Source organism: Gorilla gorilla, chromosome 3, assembly GCF_029281585.2.
Source record: "Gorilla gorilla gorilla isolate KB3781 chromosome 3, NHGRI_mGorGor1-v2.1_pri, whole genome shotgun sequence".
Taxonomy (NCBI): Eukaryota; Metazoa; Chordata; class Mammalia; order Primates; family Hominidae; genus Gorilla; species Gorilla gorilla.
The window spans coordinates 13,661,520-13,680,000 of NC_073227.2; the positions used below are offsets into that span (position 1 = coordinate 13,661,520).

The 18,481-nt window shown below is 58.0% G+C and overlaps 1 protein-coding gene across 3 annotated transcripts in view; it reads right to left on the bottom strand.

Annotated features, from left to right (window-relative positions):
• Nucleotides 1–326: 326 nt before the first annotated feature.
• The window catches only part of SORCS2 (sortilin related VPS10 domain containing receptor 2), a 593,679-nt gene continuing 575,524 nt past the window's right edge, over nt 327–18,481 (bottom strand). For 2 of the 3 annotated variants that reach the window (XM_055385390.2, XM_055385389.2), the window contains exons 20-27: nt 17,851–17,984; nt 16,241–16,364; nt 14,683–14,795; nt 13,433–13,558; nt 9,703–9,802; nt 8,751–8,853; nt 5,910–6,055; nt 327–2,854 (exon numbers count right to left, since the gene is read on the bottom strand). In XM_055385390.2, the coding sequence (XP_055241365.2) occupies nt 2,790–2,854; nt 5,910–6,055; nt 8,751–8,853; nt 9,703–9,802; nt 13,433–13,558; nt 14,683–14,795; nt 16,241–16,364; nt 17,851–17,984 (911 nt within the window). In that variant the 3' untranslated portion in view covers nt 327–2,789. The remainder of the gene's footprint in view (nt 2,855–5,909; nt 6,056–8,750; nt 8,854–9,702; nt 9,803–13,432; nt 13,559–14,682; nt 14,796–16,240; nt 16,365–17,850; nt 17,985–18,481) is intronic. The other variant, XM_019024999.4, reaches the window with a different exon arrangement.

Below are 18,481 nucleotides of genomic sequence, written 5' to 3' on the forward strand. Positions count from 1 at the left end.
CGCCACCTCCAGGCCCTCAGCCCCTGGGAGTCTCTGTTTCTCTTCTGGAAAATTGGCCGACACTTCTGGTTCCCCTTCTGCTGGCCTTGAGTGACAGAACGAGCCCACATGTGTGAAAGTGCTTGAGAACCGACCGGGGAGATCATTACTTTGAAGGCCACTGCCATGTGCAGCCTTCCTCAACGTCCCAACGTGTAGGGCCTGGTCCTTGTCCCTCACACGAGGTCCTCAGCCATCTCACCTCTGGGACCACGATCCTAGGGGCCTGTGTGTGCACCCACGTGCATTTCAGGAAATGAGGAAAGTATCTTCACAATAAGGCAAAAGCTGATCAAATTCATTTAATCTTTGTTAAAAGCATCACAAATGATTCATCGATTTTTAAAAAGGAAAAATAAGAAGGAATGCATTGTCTCTCTGTTATGTGCATGGCAGCTGATGGCCTCGTTCCCAGGCGCCCAGGTCTACCTAAACATCAGATATGCAGACCCTCGAATTTACAACCAGGGACAGCCACGGGCCCACGCCTCGATCTCCACGGGTGCACACACGGGAACATATCAGGCTGTCTCAGATGCCACCTCCTTCCCAGGTGCTTGGGTCCACATGCCCAACATGATCTTAATAGAAATATTAACATAAAATACAGGAAACCCACAAATAACTAAGGGGAAAAACCCGACCCAAACAGCAGAGAGAATTAAATGGAGTGGTCAAGGAAGGCCAGCGACCTAGAGTGGCTACCGCAGGCCCTGTGAGCTAAGGGGGAGGGCAGTTCCCAGGGCTCCATGTTGCCCGTGGGCCCCGGGCCTGCACTGTGCTCGCCATGTCTGTCCCTGTGTGCCTGACGCTTGCAGGCGGCCTGCTGGCCAGGGACAGGTGTGGGTGGGGTGGCCAGCAGGACAAAAATCCCTGCAAAGGCGTCCTTGCAGACTGCAAGCAGAGGAATGGGGGCTGTGGCAAGGTCCCAGAGAGTCATGGCCCCACGTCCTGGATCCCATCTCCAGGATGACCTTGAGGACAACTTGCAGGGTGGCCTCTGGAGTGGGGAGGGGGCACAGGAGCCCCAGGTGGGCAGGTAGGGTGGGGAGAGAGCTTTGGGTCTGGGGCGGCAGGTGGCAGGGGTGGGGACACCTCCACGCCTGTGTGGCCCAGGGTGCTCCCCTTGTCCTGTGGCCTTGAACACCCCCCGACCCAGGGATATGAGGCTCCAGTCTCCATGGGTGGTTTACTCAACAAGGAGCGGGTGCCTCCTCCCCAACAGGCACTGTTTGGGGCGTGAAGATTCACCCCTGGGCTTTCCCCTCTAATGGACCATGTTTCTTTTCCAGGGGAAATGAGGCAATTCCCCCAAGCTCAGACATGGTGGATGGGAGAACGTCTGCACTGTCATTCGGATTCACCCCCAGCCAGCATGTCACCAGCCAGGGCTCTGGCGTTCTCCCGCTCTGAGAGGGACCCTCATTGGGATTCACCCCCAGCCAGCACATCACCAGCCAGGGCTCTGGCGTTCTCCCCCTCTGAGAGGGAGGCCACGGACATCTGAGATCCCTGCCAGAGAGGAGGGGGAGGAGGGAGGAGGAGGAAGGGGCTACTGACTTCCTATTTCAAGGCAAAAGGTGACCCCCCCACCCCCCTATATTCCTATAGACTTACACTAACATCCCTGATTCTAGGAAACTGTGAGGGTGTGGAGACCGCACAGCACTGGCGCGCGGAGGGCTGGGTTCGGCCACCTCTGCTGTGACCGTGCTGTGACCTTCAGTTACTCTCCTCCCTGGGCCTCAGTTTCCCCTTCTTGAAAATGAGGGTCACGCTGATGGCCCTTCCAGCCCTGCCATCCTCAGCCTCTCCCAGCTTGGTTTCCACCCGGTTCCCTTCGCCTATAAGGAACTGCAGAAAACTGGTACATCTGGTGCCGTCTCCACCACCCACCTTTCTGGGGGCTTCTGGCTCCTTCCAGAGCCCAGACCCGGTGGGAGGAGAAGCCTGCAGGATGGTGCTGCTTGCTGGTAGGAGTGAGGAACCATGGGCACTGGGTCCTGAGCCCGCCCCACCCCGTCTGCCCTGGGGAGAACCAGGGAGAGCTGCTGCCCCTCTGGGCAGAGGAGGCACCCTGGGCACTCAGGGAAAGGGGCTCCCGAGTACGGGACTCTGACAGAGCCACCCCAGTGGCTACCGCCGGCTATAAAGACAGAGAGTGAGACACCCCCACCACCGCCAGCAGCTACCTAGAGAGGCATTTACAGAGCTGCAGTTTCCAGCCGGAGGGCAAGGGGGCCTGGAGGGTGGTGTGGTGCTGGGAGGGCCTGGCTCCCGGGCTCCCACAGACGGACTGGGTGGCCGCACAGGTGGGAGTGAAGAAGCAAAGTCAGGGAGGCCCCGGCCTCTGCGGGAAAGGAGCCCGCAACGCAGTGTCTGAATGGGTCTGCAGCTCTTGCAGCCCGAGGTACTGGGCGGGCTCCAGGACGACCAGCCTCAGCCGAGAGAAGTCAGGCCTCGGGCTGAGCGACAGCACGTGGGGCGGCCGTGTGTGGGGTCTGGAGGCAGAACCTGCCTGAGTCAGGCCTGGTGTCCCATAGGGGCAGGGCCATGTCCGGGGGGTCCCGTGGGCCCCCGTGGGCCTGGGCGGGCTTGGATTTATCAGAGGGGGTGGTGCCTGTCGCCTGGTGTGGGGACGACTCAGGGAGGGGGCTTTCCGCAGGTCTCTGAGGGGCGCCAGTCCAGCCGCCGGCTTTGCTGGTGGTTCTGTGCCCTCCGTGGGTGAAAAGACAGATGCTGGAGTGGCATCAGCTCACCAGGTAGCTGTGCATCTCTCGGGAGTTGATGCTCAGGACCACGCCTGAGTGGTTGCCTAGGAAACAGAAGAGACGCAGGTCCTGTGAGCACAAGCCTGGGACTGGAGACAGGGCCACAGGGGACACGGTGGTGGCCTCAGGCAGTGCCTCGAGCCAACGTGCAGTGGGCCTCCCTGGCTTCCTTCAGCCCGTGCAGGTGCAGGGGGGTCTCCGCGGTTCCTAGGTGGGTGCCTGAGGAGTGGGCTCTCCCGGTGCCATCACAAGCAGTGGGCCCCAGAGGGCCTGAGAGGTGAGGCCCAGGCCGGCCCCAACCCGCCACAGCCACTGACCTGCATGGGGATCGCCCCCGGCATCGGCAGCAAGGGGGTGCGAGAGGGGCTGAGGCTCCTCCCCCTCCTGGCAGTGGGCGCTGCAGGGTGTAGAGTGGCGAGGCCCCGGGAGGCGAGAGTGGGAGAGAGGGGGGCATAGGGATGTCAGTGCCAAGGGGTGAGCCGGGTGTCCCGGGTGGGGGCTGGTTAGGAGTCAAGGAGACAGGTTGAGGACCCAGGACCCAGAGCTGCCCCGCCTCAAGGGCACCGGGAGACACGGCTGGGAGGACCCGCGGCATAGCCCAGCCACACCTGAGTCCTTGCCTGAGTCCTCGCCCATCCTTCACCTGGCTGGGCCTTGGCTTCGTCATCTCTAACGTGAGGGTCAACCGCACCCCTCAAAGGACTGGCGTGGGTCAGACGGGGAAGTGTGGCCGCTGCATTGGCAAGGCTGCGTGGACCAAGGGCTTGGCTGCATGAATCTTACTACCCTGCTAGGATTACTCTTCAGGGGCTTGGAAGCAAAAAGCCATCGTGGGCTGGGGAGCCGAGCCCTGTCTTCCTGAGACCCTGTGACCTCTGTCCACTCGAGAAGGCCTGGGGGTGAGCATGGGGGTGACGCCGCCTGCAGGAGAGGGAGCCCCAAAACCACCTCCTGCCCCAGCAGGAGCAAGACCAGTGGAGGGGTCTTTAGAGTTGTAGGACGCTCACCCGTGGCCCGGGGCCTTCGGGGGGCACACAGCTGTACAGCCACTGAGTCAGGCTTGAGCCCGGCTCCATCTCTTTTCACTAAGTGACCTGGGGAGATTGAGTAACAGCTCTGACCCTCAGCTTTCTCATCTGCGCAGTGGGCGCAATGTCGATGTCTGCCTCCGGGAAGTCAGACGGTGTCTGGGAGGCGCCGAGCTGGGGCTGACACAGAGCGAGCGCTCCGTGAAGTACGTGGCTCCTGCCATGGTTCCAAGTCTACAGACGCATCACGCCATGAGGAACACACCTGGGCTGGCGATGCTGGAGACAAGGGACCCCCACCGGGGGTGGGGCAGACAGGCCTGGTGAGGGGCTGGAGAGCGCGCAGGGGAGGCAGAGAGGGACCGTGGCCAGTCCATTCAGCTGCCCTGACCCCTCTCAAGAGAGTGTGAAGGTCACAGGCTTTGGGGTCTGGCTGGCCAGGGTCTGCCTCCAAGGTCAGCCAGTGGTTGGCTGGGGCCGGGGTGAGCGACTTCTCCTTTCTGAGCCTCACTGTCAACAATTTGCACGGTGGGGACAGTGGTTTCCGCCACGGTGGGGACAGTGGTTTCCGCCGCTCACGTTCTGAGGATGTCCCGGATGCAGAGTGTGAGTGACGCTCGAAGCCGGATCATCAGAACGGCAGTGGCAGCAGCTGGTGGTGCCAAGACCTCTGTGGCTTCCTGTGTGCCGTTCTCTGCTCCAGAAGCTACCGCAGAAGCCCGCAGCAACGGTGAGAGGTGTGTGCCGACGTCACCATAAAATCAGGCCCAGATGGGGATTAAGAGAGAACAGGAACTATAGGGGAGACGCCGGGTCCCTGGGGTCTGCCAAGATGTGACTTCCAGCTCCGTTCCCCACTAGCTGTGACCTTGGGCAAGGACGGACCATGTCTCTGCACTTCCATGTGCTCAGCCCTAGGGAAGAGCCTGCCTCCTCGGCTGCTGAGCTGAGACAGGCATGGAAAGTGCCCACACCGCCCGGCTGCCGGCGGCACTTGCCCGACACGGCATGCAGGGCTGGTGCCACGGCTCTGGCAGCACAGGCTCCCAGCCCTCTGGCAAGTCTCAGAGCCTCCTGGGCCTCAGTTTCCCCCCTCATCCAGAGGAAGAGCTATAGTGCCTGTTGCGCTGGATGGCATCATGCTCTGACTGCAGCTGAGGGATGCAGTCCATGTCCCCTCCCCTCAAACATGGACAGGGTAAGACACAAGTGACAGCGTATGACTTCAAGGCCAGGCCCTGAAAGGGGTGTGGCTCCTGCCTGGCCACCTCCCTCCACATGCTCTTGGAAGTCAGCCGCCATGCTGGGAGGAAGCCCAAGCCACACAGCGAGACCATGTGCAGGTGTCCTGGTCAATGGTCCAGGTGAGGGCTTAGCTGACTGCCTGCATTATTTGTTGGCCATCTGAGTGAGGCAGGCTTTGAGATGACTGCTGCACCAGCCATTGACTGCAGCCTCATGAGAGACCCTGACAGCGAGCAGCCTGGCTGAGCCCAGTCAGCTCCCAGACACCAGAAGAGAAAACGGCCATAAATGATGCTATGCCGCTGAGGTGGGTGGTTTGTCATGCAGCTGTAGATGACTTATCTTCTTGCTGGGCATGACCAGGAGCGAAGGGGATCCCATCAGTGGAAATGCTTCGTAAACTGTAAAGTGCAGTGCTGCAGGTCCATGTGTGGGGTGCTCCCTAGATCACCACTGCAGTGAAGTGGAGGACTGGGAGTGTTGAGGGAGCGGCTGTGGGGGAAAGGCCTCCCACGTCCTGAGGCCCGAGTCAGGCTTCCTTTCAAAGCCAGCTGTGTTTCCCATCCTTTCCCTGCCTCGGTGGGGCTGTCGGGGGCTTTTGGTCATTGCCAGGGACGGGGCCCTCAGCGTCCACAGGTCTCAGATTTCATCTCTGCGGGCAGCCCTGGCAGGTCCCGTCATCCCCTCATCAGATGGAGGGGACACAGTGGGCCCGACCGACCCGCTGGCAAGGGCTGCTGGGCCAGGGTCCTGTGCGTTTTGCTGGCCCCAGCGGCCCAGCGGGGTGGCCTGTGGGAGGGCAAGGTGGGTTTGGGGCGGACGTTACCTAGAGTCTGCGAGTCGAGATCATCATCTATAAACTCCTCACCCTGGACAGCGCCCTGGACGTCCTCACTGTGACTCACGGGGCTGGTCATCTCCTGCTCCTTCTCGTTGTGCATTTGGGCGTACACGGTCCTGCCTGGCCGTTTCCTGCTGGACAGAGGTGAGGGCAGCTCAGCTTGGAGTGGCTTCCCAGGCCGCCTGTCCCTGGAGCCTTCCGCTGGCCGCCTGGCCACACCGAGTGTGGTGCACGGTGCCCACAGCACTCCAGAGGTGCCTACCCCAGCCCCAAGTTTTGCCTCCTGCCCCATCTCTGCTCAAAGCCACTTCCTCCAGGAAGCCCTCCCTCCTGCATGCTCCCTCGGCCCTGGGATTCCCTCTGCCCTGACACATTGGGTGATCACTGTGTATCTGTCATCTCCCCTGAGAAGTGAAGCGTGGGCATGTGGCGGGGAGAGGGCATGATATCCTCTTTCCCCCGACCCCCCATGCCTGGCCACCCTGCCACTGGGCTGGGCACACATTCCCGCAGGAGGCACGAGCCGGCCCAGCTCTGAGAGGCACTTGCTGAGCCCCGTCCAGGTGTCCTGGGGGAGTACTGTCCTCGATTTCCCAGCGAGGAAAGGGAGAGGGTGGGCACAGCCCTGCTGCCTCCACTGGGACCCGGCTCAGGACCCGCCCTGGGCCAGGCTCCTTCATGCACGACACCCCACTTAGTCCAATCAAAACCCAGGGTCAGGGTCCCATTTCACAGATGAGGGGACTGAGACTCAGTGGGAGAGGGGGGCTTTCTCAGATGCAGTTGATGAACATCGCCAGCCCTCTAGAAACATTTTAACGGCAGGATGGGGTGGGGCGGGACCTGTGACTAGCTCTGAGGGTGACAGAGGGTGGCCAGTATCACCTATAAGCTGCAACACCTCACCACTGGATTTATATGCTCAAAGCAGCGCTGCTGCCTCAGTCTAGAGCCTTGAGAGACGAGGGCCAAGCCCCTGCCGGGACCCAGGGGCATGTGGCTGAGGGCTTTGACTGGGTTGTCAGTGCTGCCCAGCCCAGCCCTTGAGCAAGCCGGGAGCTCCCGAGGGCACAGGCCGCACCAGAGCCTAAAGCCTCAGGCCGCTGGGGACAAACGGGCGTTGCTCTGCTGTGAGATGGAGCCTTGAAGTATATTGGGCACTTCTGCCTATGCCCGATACAATCAAGCTCCCAGAGACTGGAGTCACAGTCCTGGGGTTTGTCAGCACCAACTTTAAGCTGCTTTTGTTTCCAGGGCAGTCGGGTGCCTGGTTTCAGGACCTGAAAGCCTGGGCTCGAAGGCCGCCCCTGCCACCTCCTAGCTGTGACAAACCCCAGTTGCAGTGGCCATGGGATATAGGCTGGAGGGGGAGCACACAGGAAGGAGGTGGGATTCCTGACCTGGGCACCTGGTAGAGGACAGTGTCATTTGCTCAGCACCAGCTTTGGGGGAAGAAGATGCTGAGTTTGATTTAAATTTGTAGTGCCTACGGAACCCCTGGATAGACCTGTTGGGAAGCCAGTGCCTCTCTGAGTTTGGAACTTGGGAAAGACCACGGGACAGACCCTATTTTACTTCTTTGCCCCACAAACTCCTATTCATCCTTCAGGATCCCCACCAGAAGTCACTTCCTCAGGGAAGTCCTCCCAGATTCTCCGATTCAGCTCTGAGTGCCTCAGGCCAACCCTTTGGGTGGAATTGAGTAACAAGGCGGGTAAGGAGCTCCTGGATGCGCTCCCAGACAGTTAATGCTGTGTCCCAGAGCCTGGGCCAGCCTGTGGAATGGAGGCACACATGAAACTACTACTCAAAAGACCCGCAGTGCATAAAACAGTGGGACTGGGAGCAGGAGGAGGGGTTGGGGGAGTCCAGGGCCCATGAAAGGCTGGGGCTTGGCATCGGGGAAGGGCCCGAGGCTCCAAATAAGCCGAAAGGAAGGGGTGAGCTGTGGCATTTGATGGTCCTCAAGGGTGACCCTGATGGGGAGACTGAGGCCCCCGGGAGCTGAACTCGCAGGCAGGGGAGAAACAATAGGGCCAAATCTGGGAGCTGCGTTTGCAGGGAAGGAGTCTGGTGATGCTGCTGGGGCCGGGTCACTTTGCTCATTCCAGGTCTAGCGTCCAGGGAACTTCAAGTTGTCCAGCCCCTGCAGGGTGGCCATGATGCGTCCCAGCGTCGGGGGATCACACCCATTTCACAGCCAGGGAACAGGCTCAGAAGGAAAGAGAGGTATGAAAGCCCCTCCCAATAAACAAACACTGTTCTTGCCACCTCACCCCAGCCTCGGCACAAGCAGCTCCCTCATGGGGACACCCAGAGCCCTCCCCACGGGAGCACCTGGCAGGAAGCTCAGCAGCTCTCAAGTGCTCTTGAGGGGAGGGAAGGGATGGGTGGGCGGCCGAGGAAGCCTGGGATGTGGGCGGGCCTGGGTCAGGTCCCAGCTCTGAGGCTGGCCGTCTGTGTGACCTTGGGCACACTGCTTAACCTCTCTGAGCCCGGTTTCCTCATCTGTGAGATGGGCAGTGTCCTCCCTGTGAGGTGGGTGGGGCTGAATGGCATGATGGCTGGGATATCCTGGGGAGGGTGGAGGAGTGGGTGGGTGATGCTCTCTGGGTTGCGAGTGGCGGCCGTCTCTTCCAGGGACCCCACAGGTGGTACAGAGCCAGGAAAGCACCTCCCCCTGCAGCCCATCACAGGCACAAACTCTCACCACTCCCTTCTGAGGCCCTGCTGGGGCCCTTTCTAGATCTGCCTGAGTGAGTTGGGCCTGGCTGCCTACGGCCCCATGGTCAGAGCCCCGCAGAGGAGGGCAGCCAAGGGCCTTGCCTTTTGAACTTGTAGAGGATGAAGGCTCCCGCTGCGAAGAGCCCGATGACAAACAGCACCACTACCGCCCAGTAGCTGCCACCACCGCCCAGCTGCTCAGCACCTGCAAGCAAAGCGGTTGTCAGTGGAAGGCCTCAGGCACCGCCCATCCCTGTCCCATCCCCAGCCCATCCCGTCTGTCCCCCACCCATCCCCAGCCTGTCCCCCGCCCATCCCCAGCTTGTCCCCTGCCTGTCCCTGGCCCATTTCCTGCCTGTCTTCAGCCCATTCCCATTCCCTCCCCAGCCCTTCCCCAGCCCATTCCCGGCTTGACCTCTTCCTGTCCCCCACCTGTTCCTGCCCGTCCCCTGCCTGTCCCTGCCCATCCCCTGCCTGTCCCTGCCCCAGCCTCCTTGGTGTGGAGGCTGTTCCATGCCCGTGGCCGGCGCTCCTGATGTGGCTGAGAGGGGCCAGAGGCCATAAAAGACCAGGAGAGCGTCCTGTGTGGCCTTGGAGAGGTCCCCGCCCCTTGACCTGCCTCCCACTGGGGATGGAGGCTGTGGGCAGAGCTCCCCGGCTATGTTGATGCTGGTGTGGGGTGAACCTGCCGAGTTTCGAGGGCACGGTGTCTTTACAGAGCAGAGCAAAGCTCATCGGCTTCTGCAAAGGCTTTTGCCCCAAAGGGGAAAGGATGACTGACAGCCGAGGAGACAGCTCTGTGGGTTGGGGAAGGGGCAGAGATTATCTGAGACCCGAAGCGTGGGTATCAAGTAAGAGCAGTGCTCCATGGGGCATCCACAGAGGAGAGCGGGGCCCTGGGTCTGACCTGGGTGGGTTCTCAGTTCCATCAGAGGCGAACACCCACCAGGAGAGGGATACGGGCCATCTGCCCGAGGGCCCTGCATGGACATGGCTTCTCCAGGGCCTGGATGCCTCCTCCACCCATTCCGCAGGGCAGCTCCCAGTGGCTCACCTGTGCCTGTGTCCCTCAGGGCCACCAGGACCCGGACTCCGCCTCGCAGGAGGAAGCTGATCTTCTGTGCGTTCAGCACCTGCTGGATGGCGGCGAGCCTCTGCAAGCACAGAGGGGACAGTGAGCGAGGCCTCCATGGGAGGTCCTCTGCCAAAAGGGGAGGGGGATGGGGTCCTCCTCCAGGAGGGGAGTGAGGGGCCTCCACGTGTTGGGGGGGTCTTCTACCAGGAGGAGAGTGAAGGGGTCCTCCATGGGGGGTGGGGGAGGGGGTCTGCTACAGGTGTAAGGGGAAGAAGGGCCCTCCTCTGCTGGAGAGAGCGAGGGGGTGTCCTCCACCAGGGGGGAGGGGAGCAAGGTCTGCTGGGATCCACCAGAGGGGTGGGGAGAGGGAGGGGGATCTGGTGGGATCTACCAGAAGTAGGGGAGAGTTGGGGGGTGGCTCTGGGATCCACCAGAGGGGGATGGGTGAGCTGGGTGGACCAGTGTGAGTCCTGCTTGGACCCTCTGGAGCCATGGGGCTGGGCAGGCCACCTGGCCTCACTGAGCCTTGGTGTCCTCCTTTGTACCATGGGAATAATCACCCACAAGGGAACTTTCACCAAGAACCATGGAAGGGACACAAAGGTGACCCAGACATGGCTCTGGCCTTCATGAGCTCTTGTTTTAGTCGGGAATGTAAAAGACACAGGCTATGGAGTGTGCCAAGTTGGGGAAATGCAGGGGTGCTCCAGGAGGCTCCATCTCCCAGTGGTGGTCAGGGAAGGCTTCCTGGAGGTGGAAGACCAAGAAGAGAATGAGACAGGGCAGGACAGGAGAATCAGACCCCCTATCTGAGGGAGGGATATCCGAGGAGGTGGTGCTGGGTTGTAGGGTGAGGGATGCAGGGTCGGGGGCACCTATAGCTGGAGAGGGCAGGGGCCAAAAGGCAGCCAGCCTTGTGGGCCACGGGCATCCTCCTCCAGGGTCTGCGTGACGTGACAAATGTGTGAGGTGCCCGGCTCAGAGGAGGGCTTCCTCCTCACCCCCTCACTCCCTCCCGGCCCCTCTCACTCCCTCCTGGCCCCTCTCACTACTTCCGGGGTCCGAGTGTCAGTCATCACCCAGGGCTGGGTGGGCTCGGAGACCCGGCCGCCTTTCACGGCACCGGTCAGCTCTGTTATTTTGACAATAGCCATTCTAACAGGTGTGAGGCCATGTCTCACTGTGGCTTTAATGAGCATTTCCCTGATGATTCGAGATGGTGAGCATGTTTTCCACATACCTGTTGGCCATTTGTGTGTCTCCCTTTGAGAAATGTCTACTTGGCTCCTTTGCCCGTTTTTTAATCAAGTCACCTGTTTTCTGGCTATGGAGCTGGGTTTCTTACATATTCTGGATGTGAGCCCTTGTCAGAGGTATGCTTCATGAATCTTTTCTCCAATTCTGTGGGTCATCTCTTCACTCCACTGATTGTTTCTCTGGCTGTGCAAGGGTCTCTTGGTTTGACATCCTGTTTGTCTACTTTTGCGTTTGTTGCATGTACTTTTGGGATCATCTACAAAACAGCATTGCTCAAACTGACGCATAGTTTTTCACTATGTTTTCTTTTGGTGTTTTTACAGATTCAGGTCTTACGTTTGTCTTTAATCCACTCTGAGCTGGATTTTGTAGAGGGTGTAAGAATCTAATTGCATTCTTCTGCATGTGGATATTCAGTTTCCCAACAATATTTATGGGAAATATTCTCTTTTCTCCATTGTGTCTTCTCGACAGCTTTATTGAAAATCAATTGACCGTACATGTATGGATTTATTTCTGGGCTCTATTCTGTTCCATGGGTCTATGTGTCTGTTTTTATGCCAGTACTGTGCTATTTGGATTACTGTAACTTTGTAATGCATTGTGAAGTCAGGGAGTGTGACGCTTCCAGCTTTTTTCTTCTTGCTCAAAATGGCTTTGGCTATTTCAGGCCTTTTGTAGTTCCATACAGATTTTAGGATTTTTTTTTCTATTTCTGTGAGAAACGTCATTGAAATTTTGATAGACCTTGCATTAAATCTGTAGATCACTTTAGGTAGTATGGACATCTTAAAAATATAAATTCTTCTAATCCAGGAACACAGGGTATCTTTCCATCGATTTGTGTCTTCTTCAAATTCTTGTACTGGTGTTTTATGGTTTTTAGTGCACAAGCTTTTCACCTCCTTGGTTTAATTTGTTCCTAAGTTTTTCACAAGTTTTTCACCTCCTTGGTTCAATTTTTTCCTAAGTAGTTTATTTTGCTTTTAATTTTTGATGCTATTGTTAGTGGGATTGTTTTCTTGATTTCTTTTCCAGGTAGCTTTCTGTGAGTGTGTAGAAGCGCTTCTGCTGTTTGATTGCCTCTGGTCCTTTCTGACGGTGGCCCTCGCCAAGCCTCACTTCTCATGTCTGTAAAATGGGACGTGGCACCACGTGGGCATGCTGGAGTGTGCACTGTCCTTCCCCTGCACGGGCCACGCCTTCCAGATCACCTGAGTGAGCGTCAGTCTCCCTGACCAGTGCAGGCTATGTGAGCTTCTGGTTCATTTTTAGAAACTGATAATAACATTTACTCTTTTAAAGTGTACAATTTAATGCATTTTAGTATACTCCCTAAGTTGTGCAAGCATTACCACTATCTAATTCCTGCACGTTTTCATCCTCTCCCAAAGAATCCCCTAGCCTTAGCAGTCACTCCCCATGTACCCTCCCCCAGCCCCTGGCAACCACTCATCTATTTCTGTCTCCATGGATTTGCCTGTTCTGGGCATTTCATGTGAATGGAATTGTATGCTACGTGGTCTTTTGCAACTGGCCTCTTTCACTTAGCATCATGTTTTCAAGGTTCGTCCATGCTGTCAGAGGTGTCAAGGGCTTCGTTCCTTTTGGTGGTCAAAGAATATTCCATTGTAAGTTTGGACCACACTTTGTTTCTTCAGCAGCTGATGAGCACTTTTTGGCTATGATGAGTAATGCCACTGTGAATCCATGTACTGTGGATGTATGTTTTTGTTTCTCTTGGGTATATACCCATAAGTGGACTTGCTGGGTCATGCGGTAACTTAGGTATAACTTACTGAGGAATTTCCAGCCCGTTTTGCACAGCAGCTGAACCCTTTCCACCAGCAGTGTGAGAGGTTCCAAGTTCTCTGCTTCCTTGTCAACACTTGGAATTGTCTGCTTTTTAATTTTAGCCACCCTAGTGGGTGTGAAGGGATTCTGGTTCATCTTTGAGTCCCCTTCCCACACCTGTCACATGGCAGGTCTTTTATCCCCTCAATGAGGGCTATTACTTGGAAGTTGTCCTGTGCAATAAAGACATTTGCTAACTGCATGGGGGCTGACTTCTGCTCGGCCCTGAAACCCACACCCTCGGGTGTCTCCCTGACAGTGCTTAGCCTCATTTCCCAGTGCTCCTGGCAGTCAGGTTGGGGCCATGTGACCATCTCCAGCCAATGACATGGGAGAAGAAGTGAGCGAGCCCCCTGGGAGGTGGTCCAGCCTGTGCCCTCCCCCCGACTACCTCTGCCGCAGTGACCTTAGAGGCTGTGTGACTTCCAGAGGGCGTAGCCACAGGTGGACAAGGTCAAGCCACCCTGAGTCAGACTGTGATGCAGCGAGAAAGACGCCTTTATACCATGAGCCACTGAGACGTCCCTGCTTGTTGTAAATGACCCGAGCCCTGGGATGTGCAGGGAGGACCTGGGAGTCCAGCGGCCACAGGACATACCTTATCACTCGAGAGGCTCCTCTTCCTTGTGGGCCTGGGAGGGGGCAGGAGCACGTACAGATCGGCCAAAGTGGGCAGCCCCGGCTTCACCACAGTCACCAGAAGCTCCTGAGGGACGCTGGTCTCCTGCGGGGAGAGTTAAGCCACTTTGGTCCGCTTGTCTTCCTCATTCCCTGCCTCATACCGGGGCCCCCAGGAACACCCTCTCTCCCTTCTTGGCCTGTACACCTGTCTCACAGGCCGTTCCTGACCCCTGCATGGCGTGGGGATCCTTCCAGGGTCCCAGGGTACCCTGAGCTACCCCCTGCACCCAGCTACCCAGGGCCCTCAGCCCTGCTATTCAGGACCTGTGCCTTCACACTGGCCTCCCCTTGGCCAGGCCTGGCCCTCAGTCCATTCTTCAGACCATGACTAGAGTGAGCACCAGCACCTTCCTCCCTGGCTAATGTCCTCCATCACAAGGCTCCTTACCACACCATTCCAGGTCTGTGACCGGGCCCCACTGATTCCAGCTGCCTCCCCCTTCCCACTCCCTAACACCCCAGGCCCAGCCAGGGCCATACACCCGCAGAGAATATGCTCTCAGCCCATAGGCACTGCTCATGTAGGTGCCTCTGCCTCCTGGAAGTCCCGTTCCATGCACTTCCATCTGGCAAACCCTGATTCAACCTTCAGTGCCCAGGACCCTTTTACCAGCATTATTCACGGGAGGGGAAGCCTGGTCAGAGTAGGCCTCAGCCTGTGATAGCCTCAGGTGGCTCCAGAGGACTGGTCCTCTCTCACTGGGGGGCCAAGGGCCTTGGGTGTGCTACAGCCCGCCCTGATGTCTGCCCCCCGGGAGCTCCTGAGGCCAGTGAGCACACTGGGTTCTTCTCTCTGTCTCATGTCCAGCCCAGAAGAGAAGTTCAGTGAATGAAGGAAAATTGCTTTAAAGAGACTCTGGAGCACTGGAGGATGACAGTGGGGTCTCCTGCAAACAGCAGGTGGTCCCTGGACTGTGTGCATGGAGGGTGCCTGTGGTCCCTCCCCTGTGAGGTGGTGCTCCAGCTGCAGGTCCCCCTAAATAAGGGCAGTGTGCCTGCCCCACATCCACAGCTTTCAACATCCCCAGCTGGCCCGAAGACCAGAGCATCGTGTGCAGGGGCAGTGCCACCCGCCTCTCCTTGCCCTGGGCGCCCCGGGGCCCTTGGGCTTCTCTGGATGCCGGAAGCACCGTGGGGCTGGGGAGGCTCTAGGCTCTGGGTGGACACCTTGGAGAGCAGCCGGGTGACCACCAGGCCCACGTCTTCCCTCCACTCAGGGGTGTTGGGGTTGTAGGCATCCAGCTCCTTGGAAAACTGCAGAGGCATGACTTGAAATTGATCTGGAAAGAGGCAGAGAAGGGAGACTTGTCAGTCCTGGACAGCCTGGCTCTGACGGCTCCAGGGTGGGGGTCGGGGGCAGCCACATGCCCTGGATGGTCCCGGGAGGCCTTTGATTCAGATCCCAGGGCCCAGCAGCCCCATCGTCTTCTCAAGCAGGCCGACAGCAGTCCTGATTTAGTGTTTGGAAACCAGCTCCTTCCCTGGATGCCAGCAGTGGTGGTCTGTCCCAGGCAGGACCCATGTCACTGGCTGCCATCTCATAACAGCAGTGACAAAGATGCCAGTGATGATGATAAAGATGCGCTGGCCCAGAAGGGAGGCCTGGTGTGCACCAAGCCTGCTCTGTGAGATTTGCCTCCTTGACTCACAAGGATGAACACACCCTATGAGGTCAGCCTCTCATCCATCAGGGATCCATGGACTTCGACTTGCTGGTCCTCCCACCAGATTAAGAGTCCTTTGAGAGCAGAGGCCCTGTCTTCTTCTGTTTCTCCCACATTTCCCATGGTCCATGGCTCAGAGCCCAATTCTAAAGTCACCAGGGGCTCCAGAGATAAACTTTAACCTCTCCACTTCTCAGGCCTCAGTTTTCTCACATGTAAAGTGGTAGGAGGCTGTGCAGGGCTGACGGGCTCAAGGGACAAGTGCTTTGAGGACTGCAAACCCAACATCTTACAATGAGGGTGGTGATGGCCTTTGCAAAGCTCCCAGCCCAACAATGAATGAAGAATAGCCCAGGGCAGCCTCCTCCAGGGTGTGAAGGGCCTGTGTGGGCAGCCCAACCCTCCGCACACTTGTCCAACTAAATATTTAACTGATGGCTGCTGTCCACAGTAGAGGCTGTTCTTAAAGCAAAATGAGGGTTTATTGCTGTGATGATGGTGGCAATGAGCTCTGCCTCCTTGACAAGCGGGGGGGGGTCTCCTTCAGTCTTAGGAGCAGCTGGTATTGTATATATCTCCCACGAGGGACTAAGAGCCCCCAGTGAGCACAGATAAATGAGGATGCAGATTCAGAAAAGGAGGCTCAGCGTTTCTCTAGACAGGAGTCCTCTTTAAGCTGCCATCATGAGACAATGCTCAGGCTTGGCCAGAGGTGCCAAGAGGACAGGGGCCCTGGAGGCAGGCAGAGCCGGTGCCCAAACCTGGCTGTCTTGCTGCTGGGTGACCTTGTCCCTGGTGTATTGTGTCCCATGAGTGTTTTGGGACACAGGATTTGTCAGTATTTATTTTACAGATGGGGAAACTGAGGCCAGAGAGACCGGGAGACTTTGCCCAGGCCACACAGCCAGGGCAGGGCTGTGTTTATCCAGCCCCTCCCTCCCTACCCCAGGGCCACCCAGGGTGACCAGGACATCCATGGCTTACGCGACCCATGTGGCCTGGCTTCCTGGACTGCAGCAGAGATGCAGAGGCCGTGCTGCCAGACCCCGGGAAGGACTTACCCAGCACACGGAGGACCCTGGAGTCCTGCAGCACCGAGTTCCCACAGGCGGCCTGCACCGTCACACGCACGTCGCCCGTGTCCGAAAACCGCGTTGTCACAGAATTATCCAGGGAAAGGAGGGGCTGCAGGGGCACAGCAGGGCTTAGGGGCCTGGCCGAGTGAGGCAGCGGCCGTGGGGGACGCTGGCCTATGGTCGCTGCCTCACTGAGAGCATTGCTGTCCCCTTGTTCCTATCAGCAAATGGGCCCATTATGGACATCCTGTGGTGGCAGCACCCAGGGAGGCATGGGGCGGGCAGCCGGTTCTTTTTTTTTTTTTTTTTGAGACAGAGTCTTGTTCTGTTGCCCAGGCTGGAGTGCAGTGGCGCAATCTTGGCTCACTGCAACCTCTGCCTCCTGGGTTCAAGTATTCTCCCACCTCAGCCTCCCATGTAGCTGGGCCTACAGACGTATGTACCCCCATGCCCGGCTAATTTTTGTATTTTTAGTAGAGACGGGGTTTCACCATGTTAGTCAGGTTGGTCTCGAACTCCTGATCTCATGGGCACCCGGTTGTAAGCCAACACAGCACAAACATGAGGTCCCAGCACCCCCTTCCTTCTCAACAGCTCCCCAGGCCCACCCCCCACGGGCATTTAGGAGGCCTGATGTGGCTGCCGGGCTGGGCCTTCACTCCCTGCCCACATGATCTCCCATCTCCACACATGGCCACCGCAGCTGTGGATGAGCCATGGCTCTGTCATCCATGGCACCAAGCCAGTGCCCAGCTCAGGACCCAGCCGTGGGGATGGTGCACACTCAGCTGGGTGGGCGCCATGTTGCCGCAGAGACAGGAGAGGCCACCCCCATGGGTGTGGATGTGGAGGTAGAGGCTCTGCCAGGTGAAGGGACATGTGTGGAGCATTCAGCTGGAAGTGGCGGAGCCGAGATCTGAACCCAGACCCTGAGCTCCTTCTCAGACCCTCCCCATTCTAGAGAAACACATTCCAGAGCCCACAACCCCTCCCGTTGCTGGGGCTCTGTGTCAGGGCCATCAGCTGCTGGTAGGGGGCTTCCTGCCTGGCGGTGCTGGGCTGTTTGCTGAATGAGTGGAGGATGCCCTTCACTGGGTCTTGCCCCCAGTCCAGGCATTCTGCTAATTTGGGCTCTCTCCTGCTCAAGAACTATCTGTGGCTCCCCACTGCAGACAGGGTACAACCCAGGCCTCTGAGGGAGGCTTCTGAGCCCCCTTGACCTCTTCTTCTGTAAAGCCTTCCCTGAGCCTCTCACTGCAAATGCTCTCTCCTTTCCGGGAGCTCTCACGCAGCCCACCTACCTGCCTCTGTGACTTCTACCACCCCCGACTCAGGTAATCCACCGTGTTCCCATCTCTTTCCCAGGAAAAGGCAGGGTCTAGTCTGACTCATCTGGCACCATTGAGCAGATGGGCCCTGAAAAGGCACCCATGGCGGGTGTGCCCCTCTCAACTGCCCCAGGAGGGGCCCAAGGGTGAGGAGTGCACCCTACACTGGTTCCTTCTGCTGAAAACCTGGGGCCATGCTCTGCCCCACTGTGCACCTTGTGGGGAGCCTGCAGGAAGAAGGGCTGAGTGGGGGCAAAGCCAGCGCACCTGCAGGCTATGGCCGATCCACCAGTAGAAGACGGTGAGGTTGGGGTTCAAGGGAAGCAGCACAGCTGTGAGGTTCACCTCCTGGTTGATGCCAATGACAGGAACCACCTCCAGGTAGAGGGCCTGCAGGGGGGCTGTGGGGACCCAAAAAGGCCACGGTTAGATGATATCAGGGCATGGGGCATTTCAGAGGCTGCTTAGTGATCACTGTCACCAGCAACTTCATTGCTATCATCACCACCACCACTACCACTATCATCACCATCACCGCCACCACCACCATCACCATCACCACTACTACCACCATCCATTCCCACCACTACTATCACCATCACCACCACCCTATCACCACCATCACCACCATTACTACCGCTACTGTTACCATCATCACCATCACCACCACCACCATCACCACCATCACCAGCACCATTGTCACCATTATCACCACCACCACCATCATCACCATCACCAACACCAACGTCACCATCATCACTACCACCTCCACTATAATCATCATTAGTACCATCACCACCATCACCAGTACTGCTATCACCATCATCACCATCACCACCACCACCATCACCACCACCATTGTCACCATTACCACCACCACCATCACCACCACCACCAT